This window comes from Mytilus californianus, unplaced genomic scaffold, assembly GCF_021869535.1.
Source record: "Mytilus californianus isolate M0D057914Y unplaced genomic scaffold, xbMytCali1.0.p SCAF_5, whole genome shotgun sequence".
Classification (NCBI taxonomy): domain Eukaryota; kingdom Metazoa; phylum Mollusca; class Bivalvia; order Mytilida; family Mytilidae; genus Mytilus; species Mytilus californianus.
In genome coordinates, this window is record NW_026262701.1 from 4,242,897 (window position 1) to 4,251,707 (window position 8,811).

At 31.7% G+C, this 8,811-nt stretch overlaps 1 protein-coding gene across 3 annotated transcripts in view; it reads left to right on the plus strand.

Annotated features, from left to right (window-relative positions):
* Positions 1 to 7,732, plus strand: part of LOC127701627 (protein slit-like) — a 97,029-nt gene extending 89,297 nt beyond the window's left edge. Inside the window, exons 10-12 of one of the 3 annotated variants that reach the window (XM_052205607.1) lie at positions 4,392 to 4,559; positions 6,941 to 6,970; positions 7,234 to 7,732. In XM_052205607.1, the coding sequence (XP_052061567.1) occupies positions 4,392 to 4,559; positions 6,941 to 6,970; positions 7,234 to 7,292 (257 nt within the window). In that variant the 3' untranslated portion in view covers positions 7,293 to 7,732. The remainder of the gene's footprint in view (positions 1 to 4,391; positions 4,560 to 6,940; positions 6,971 to 7,233) is intronic. The other 2 variants (XM_052205605.1, XM_052205604.1) reach the window with 2 other exon arrangements.
* Positions 7,733 to 8,811: the final 1,079 nt, after the last annotated feature.

Consider the following 8,811-nt stretch of genomic DNA (forward strand, 5'->3'; position numbering starts at 1 on the left):
GAAATTTAATTGAAGTTTCATTTGTTTTGGTTCGAGCGCAACTGATGAGTTTAATGTAGAAAAATCCCGCTTCTGGCGTACATAATTCTAAGCCTGGTGTTTTTGATGAGTTTTTACCACTTGGACGATGCCACTGCTAGTGGACGATTCCTTCCATAGGGTATTAACGGCACAATTGATTGCACTTTTATGTTGACATGAATATTTTTATACTTTAAATGCCAGTCTTTGTAAGAATCAGGCAATTTAGAAAAATTTCAAAACATGGCCGAAAAAAACCCACCTACCTAACCATCCTATTTTGAAGTTACCCTCATCCTGAGTAAGAAATAGAAGGTCTTTTGATTGTGCGTGTCTGGTAATTCGAGAAATATCTAGATAACTTTTGGTTAGGATAATAGCAAATTACGGAGTTAGCTCCCCTTAATTGTTAATTTCAAGTGCATTTCAACCAAATTATAACTTGAGTTACCAGAACAGGAAAAGGAAACGAATGTTATATTGATGCACCATTATACAATTTGAACATAATATAATGTCAACTTGGGTGGGGTTTTGTTTGTCATGTTTTCACAACTGCCTGATTCTTAGGCAGATTGGCACTTAACTCTCTTTAAATTAGCTGTTTGAAACATTAAGGATTTTCTACCTCCAGGCATAGAGAGCCTTGGTCGAATTTGGCGCAACTTTTCGAAATTATTTGTTTTAATCCTCACTAACTTCTTATTACATATAGCCCTTTAACTGTTTTGATTCGGGCGCCACAAATGAGTCTTAAACGAAACGCGCGTCTGGCGTTCCAAATTAAATCTACGAAATTTGAACTATGTTGGATATGTTTCTCATTAGCAATCATGTCATATCTTCTTATTTTGACTAGTTCTTATAAAAAATGCTGTCATTGCTGGTTTTAACTAGCACAAAGTTATATACTTCATTAAACAGTTATGAGGAGAGAAAAAGTATTATAACATTTTGTTCATAAATCATTCATTTTAGGGAATTACAAGGAAATCTGCTGATGTGTTGTACCATGATAGGTTTAATTGAATGGGCCCGAAATCAAACCATCTTAGAAACTTTTACTGGAACATGCTATGATTTCAACCAAACAACTGATATCAATAGCTTTAATTCAACAAACTGTCCAGGTAGATAGTTTATTAATTTTTTTTATTATGGGCATGGTAATTAAGTTCAAAGTTGGATATAATGTTTGATTCAGACTGTCTTCTGGAACAGTGAAGACAGTTATCCAAGACATTTTAAATTTTTGACACACCAAAATAATTACTTTTATTATTTTAAAATTTGTAGTCAAAGAAATAGTTAAGACGACAGAAATATTAGTTTTAGACATTTAATTCAAGCCCAGATTAAACGAAATATGACGATTTGAAGTGTAGCTTAGGTAGAAAGTTAAATCACAAAAATACTGAACTCTTAGGAAAATTCAAAACGGAAAGTCCCTTATCAAATGGCAAAATCAAAAGCACAAACACATTAAACGAATTATACATAGAATGGTCATCCAAATGTCTTAACGACACCATGAAATAAGATGTTTAATTTGATTTTATTTGACTCTCTATGCCGCACCTTGAATGTAAATGAAATTATCATGTCATTCTTTAGAACTACAGTGTAGTATCAACTGGCCAATACGAACACCTAATGTTTTACGAGTACTTAAAGTTTATACCCTTTGAATGGTTTTACACTAGTCATTTTTTGGGCCCTTTATAGCTTGCTGTTCGGTGTTAGCCAATGCTCCATGCTGAAGGCCTTACTTTGACCTATAATGGTTTACTTTTACAAATTGTGACTTGGATGGTGAGTTGTCTCATTTGCACTCATACCACATTTTCTTATATCTATTTTGATTTTATATTTTATATGTCATAAATGCATTATTGTCATAAATGCATTATTGTCATAAATGCATTACATGATGTGTAACACACAAAATCAACCATGTCAATAATCAGTGAATGTCACGGTCAGTTCGAATTCTGAAGCGTAGGACAAATCATACACTTTTGTCTTAAATCGGACAATGTTTTTGTTATTTTGTTTCTTTTTACTGTTGAAATTATTTGTTATGTTATAATAAATAATTATTAACTTTGATCGATGTATTATTGTTGACCATGCAAGATTCTTTTCGGCGTACCGGTCATCGGCTGATTGTGTGATTTTTGTTTAACATTACTACGCGGGCCTCAAAGGTAAAATAAACAAAAACTAATTTATTTTAAATCGAAAATAAATGCAATAAATGTGAGTGTTTTCTGTCTTTCGAACGCAAACAATGTACAAAATTAATTGCAGGATAAAGACAATAACTGTTTAGTGTCTTTAAATATCAGCTGTATTTGTACTCGGCTCGAAACTTCAGCGAGCTATTACTCCTGTTTCGAGCCGAGTACAAATACAGCTGATATTTAAAGACACTAAACAGTTATTGTCTATTTCATAATAAGCCTAGTATCATTGATGGTTCTATTTTTCAAATATGATGACTGTTTAACAAAGGCAGTTTACGGCATAAGTCGACCAAGAAAGTATATCATATGCGAAAATCCTTCTCCGATGTAGTACCATATGAAATGACAAAAAAAAACTGATTTTGTCAAAATAACATCAGAGGATGTGTTTTACCTACGTCAAAGTCAAAAGATCTCTAGTTAGCTGGTTGCCTGTATCAATCAACTTTTTCATTGAGCTATAAAACTGTGGTTTGATCTACAATTCTCATAATTCTTTTTTTGTGGTTTCCCTAATGTCGTTCGTCCTGAAACGATCATACTGATTCAAAATAGTCAATGATAAAGTTAAGATAGGACATTTGGAAGTTTAAAAGTAAATAAAAACAATACGTAACATGTATATATTAAAGCCATTAATGGTATCTATCATCCATTAGACCACGTTGTGGAATGATTTTGTTGATTTACTCGACGGAAAACCAAGCGGTTATTATTCAAAACGAGAAAATTCAATGCTTGGTCGCGGAAGGATGTATATAAGTCTCGAAATCAAAATGATCTACAAAAAATAATTACGCATTTCGGCTGCTTGTTTCAACCAAAGATTTGTTAGATATTGATGTCGCTGGGTTGCTTTCTCATTTACGCATACCAATGTTCCTTATATTCATACATACATGCTAGGACGAAAATGCTGGATTCTTTTTATTTATGATAGTTAGTATGGTGAACAAAAATTTTGTCATGTGGTCGCAAGTTAGGTATGGTCAAAGTATTAGAGCAAGGCAAAGCTCTCAATGGAATATCAGTCAGTCATTATATCTGACTACTGTAGATTTATTACCTCATTTATTTAATGTTCAATTAAAGGCACAAACTATATTAAGGTGGTACCCAACACCTTGACTAATATTAATTTGGCTCGTTTAATTTTCATAAAATTTTGACAAAATGTTTACTTTGACCCTTTGACAAAAATATAAAAATTTCAAAAAATTTGAACCAACCACTTTATCAGAAAAATTTCATTGGTTATATAGCAGTTTGACAAACACTAATTTTGATCATTGAGAAGCTTAATATTTCCTTAACAATACAACGTAATTAAAACGTTTAGCTGATTTTTACAGAGTTATCTCCCTGTAGTGTTAGGTACCACCTTAAGGGTATACTATGCAGTTACAGAGGATGCTATGACGTCGCTAACTTTAAAGTTCTTTTCGCGACGTCAAACTGTCGCACATCGGGAAAAGATGTATTGTTTTACTGCTTTTAACCATTATCTTGAAAACATGAAAAACGAGTACATCGATCCCCCTCTTCTTTTCCTTTTTTTTTTTTTTTTTTTATAAAAATAACATTTGTCTTGATTATGTATGAAGATTATTTGTACCAACTTTTATGATTTAATCACCAATGATATTTTTAAGTGAATTATTATACATCAATAAAAACCGTTTTTTATATGAAATAAAGACAATTTAATCAAATTCAACTATTTCCTAAGAATTAATACATAAAGTTAAAGCATACTTATGAAAAGAAGATATTCCAAATATTTTACAAAAATCCGCTTGTGTTTATCTTTTGAAACAAAAAAGTTAGATGTGCATCCGAAATTTTGAGTAAATGTCTAAAATTGCGTCCCCATTTATCTTTTAGTAAAATATGAAGGCATATTTTTTATTAAATATTTGAATTGACCAGTTGAAAAATAGCTTGTAATTTTCGTCAACAATTCACCGTGGGAACAAAACTGTATCGAATGCTCTTAAATATAGGATATTAATTATCATAAATAAGGTAAATATTGAACCTTTTCAATTTTCTTAAATGTACAATTTAATACACAGAAGAATTTGATAATAATTGATTTGTTTTTTGTTTTTGTTTTTTTTTAAGTTGACGGCGAATGGGGATCCTGGTCGACTACGCCATGTTCCGTTACCTGTGGAAATGGTTTTATATCTCGACATAGAAGTTGTGACAGCCCATTTCCTTCTAAAGACGGACAACTTTGTGTTGGCACTAAATTTGACTTCCTAAATTGTAGCTTGGGGAATTGTCCAGGTAAATTATTCGGAGAATATAATAACAAATACCTTTATAGGGATAAGATGCTATCAATTTCTAATTAGCTGAATATCCCATAGGTTGGCTATGTGAAATATCTTGTATTTTATATAAGTATTTAGTTTGTAGTTTTGTTTCTGTTTAATTAACGTATACTGTATCATTTGCTTTATATTAAGGGCTTTGTCCGCAATAATTTTTTAACTTTACATTCGGATGTAGACTCCGAAGATCATACAGAAAATGTGCTTCCTTCCTGCTGCAATCAAATATTTTTGAAACAAATTTCACAAATTGAAAGTAATAATCAAATGAAAGATATTTTTGTCTAGAAATAAGAAGAATGATGTATGATTGCCAATGAGACAACTATCCACAAAAGTTAAAATGAAGTTGATGTAAGCAATTATAGGCAATTGTGTGGCCTTCAACAATGAGAAAAACCTATACCGTATAGTCGGCTATAAAAGGCCCCGACATAAAAGATATAAAACAATCCAATTGAGAAAACTAACTGCCAAACATTTTTAACAAAACAATTTACGAAAAAACAAATATGACTGACATGAACCAACGAAAATCACTGAACTGCAGGCTCCTGACTTGAGACAGGCACAAAAAGAATGTGGAGGCGTTAAACATGTTTGTGAGCGCTCAATCCTCCCATAACCTAGGACAGTGGTGAAACAGCACAACATAAGAACAAACTATAAAAATCAGTTGAAAAAGGCTTAACTCATCAGATCGGTACAAAGTAAAACAATCAAAGAAAAACACAGACCTGACGTGGCAGAGTATTTATCCATCCCTCATCCCTAACAACTAAAAAGACACTAAGTACAGATCTGAGAGTACTCGCAAGTTACTAACAGCTGGTTCAAAGCCAATAACAACTTATAAAAAAAATCATTTATCTAAGACTAAAATATCTATCAGTACACATCCAACATCCGTCTGTGTATGTATATTGCCTTTAACTTAATCATTTTTTTCTTCTTTTTTTTTTGTTACATGAAAATTTTCCAAATACATATACTAGTAACTGCAACATCAGATCATTTTTGTGTAAAAGAGGGCAATGTGTATGTAGTACTATTTGTAAATAGAAAAAAAAAATATACGTCGAAAAATTATCAATCAAAGGATAGAATAGGGTCCAAAATATCTATGAAATAAACTCGAAGCAATCGCTATCACAGAAAAGGGTCCAAAATATCGAGGAAATAAACTCGAAGCAATCGCTATCACAGAATAGGGTCAGAAATATCGAGGAAAAAAACTCGAAGCAATCGCTATCACAGAAAAGGGTCCAAAATATCGAGGAAATAAACTCGAAGAAATCGCTATCACAGAATAGGGTCCAAAATATCGAGGAAATAAACTCGAAGCAATCGCTATCACAGAATAGGTTCCAAAATATCGAGAAAATAAACTCGAAGCAATTGCTATCACAGAAAAGGGTCCAAAATATCGAGGAAATAAACTCGAAGCAATCGCTATCACAGAATAGGGTCCAAAATATCGTGGAAATTAACTCGAACCAATCGCTATCACTGTTTTTTTTTCAATACAATGTAACAAGAATATGTTTTCATAGGGAACCATGCCCCGCTAGCACTACCATTGGTTCATGTTAAGTGTGCTATGAAATCTTTTGGTCAAAATCTTAATTTGGCATACATTTTAAAAGTTTGCCTTACAAAAAAACAAGGTTTAATTTGATTTGACAAAAAATTCTTGGTAAATTACCGTAATTAAACATATTATCATGAAACGGTCTGAACTAACAGACGAACACACAGACAAGAAAGCATAATACCTACATAGGCTAAGAATTAAATTATTTTAAAAATCATGTTTTGTATTGTGTTGTTTAATTTATAGCGAGCGTGCGAGTCAAGGTCGTTAAAACCCCGCTAGTAATGGATCACTCAATAGCATTGCCGATGCAAATGAGAATTGTCGACAAACTGATAGTGTTATAATATTATCCCTTATGGTCAGCATATTAATTGATAAATTAAAGCATTACAAATTATTTCGATCAGGTAATAACTATGCTAAAAAATTGTCCTAGAAATTTGTATTGCCTGGTTTTGTAAAATAAACTTATAATTTGCTACAGACAATAAATGCAGTAAATAGGAAACTCTATAATGAATATTATTACATTTCCAAATGAAGTTCTATAACTAGAGTAACAGCATTAAGTAAAAATACAAAACCGTGTAAAATATAAGCAACGACTGAATGTGAGTTTCGTGTTTAAATTGGTCTTTTTATATTTCATTTTAACAATACGGTTTTTTTCTATGATATTCTGTTCTTTTTTCATATCAGATGTATTGTTACTTTGATTCAATTTATTGTATTTACAGAACCATGCAAAGAATCAGACAAAACATCAGGTAATTACTATTAAATGAAACTTTCATGATCTTATTTGGTGCCATGTATTCACGCTTACTTTATTCATAACTTTCATTTAACTGCAACTATCATGATCTATATTTTCTCTCTTTTATGTTTGTATCCACATAAGATATAGGGTTTATCTTTTTCGTTTTCATTAATTCATGGCATATATTAATTTAAACAGAGTGTTCTTGAATGTTACAAAAAAAATACATGCTAGCTTGAAATTATATATTGATTACTTCTTTTCAAATAGAATGGAAGAAAGCAAAAGAAGGAAAGTGGAGAAGAAACCGCAGAAGACAATTACATTAAAGACAAGATATATGTTGAAAATGGATATGTGGGACACTAAAAGAACACATTAGTTGTTTTTATTTCTAAAAAGATTGACACGGGAATTATATTTAGTTTTGTCGCTTCTTATCTAAGATTGTTTAAATTATTTCTTTTGCGTTATACAACACCTATTTTTACCTTTTGTGTAAAGAAGAACATTGTTATTTAGTTTTGGTGGCATAATTTGTATAAAATGCATATTCATTATAAACAAAATATTCTATATATTTTACACATATATATTTATAGACAATAGTAAAATCAGGTTATAAAACAATGTATTTTGGGATAATTACGTTTAGACTATATCATGTTGCATTGTGGGATTATAGATACGTTTATGTTGACATTTATGTTGCTGTTATTATATATCTTATGTTTAATTTCTGTTTTATTAAAAGTGGGTATCAATTCATTATCTTCAGGTTTTTGTATTTTACTGCACAATAATTAGCAATATCAATAGAACCAGGTACTTGTATCCTATAATATACTCGCAAAAACTAATTATTCCACATTAGCTAGATGTATAGTTAACCCCGCTGCATTTTGGCGCCTTCTCCAAGTCAGGAACCTCTAGCATTTAGTTTTCTTGTGTGTGTTTATTTTTTTAATTAAGGTTCAATTGTTTGTTTCGGAGTTTAGTGTGGCGTCCATTTCGCTGAATTACTAATAGTATACAATATTGGTTAGTGGTCAGCTGAAGCACGCCTCCGGGTGCGGGATTTTCTTGCTGCATTGAAGACCCATTAATGGTCTTGGCCTGTTTCTGCTCTTTGGTCGGGTTGTTGTCTCTATGACACTTTTCTCCTTTCCATTCACTATTTCAATGTATCTTGATTTTACTTTCTATTAATAATCAGAAATAATTGTTTGATTGAAAACACGAATACCTGTTTCATTTATATTTTTACATCCCTTCATCGTGCAATAGTTAAACTACCTTTATGGTTTTCAGTATACCCATATTCTGTTAGAATAAAAATAAATTGTGTTATGATTGCCAATGAAATAAATCTCCATAAGAGCCAAAATGACATAGTTGTAAGCAACTATAGGCCGCCGTACGGTCTTCAAAAATGAGCAAATTCCATACTACACATGTACAGCAAGCTATACATTTTTGTGGCCCTTTATAGCTTGATGTTCGGTGTGAGACAAGGCTCCGTGTTGAAGGCCGTACTTTGACCTATAATGGTTAATTTTTACAAATTGTGACTTGGATGGAGATTTGTCTCATTGGCACTCATACCACATCTTCTTATATCTATATAAGGCTCCAAACTGACAAATGTAAAACAATTGAAACTGAGACGAGATAACTAACGGCCTGATTTATATACAAAACAATAATCGAAATACAAACGTGATAAACAGCAACATACGACAACAAGTTAATAGACAGCTCCTTCCTTGAAACAGGCACCTAAAGAATGTAACGGGGTTAAACATGTTTACGAGCACCCAACCATAGTCCATTTTTTCTTATATTTCT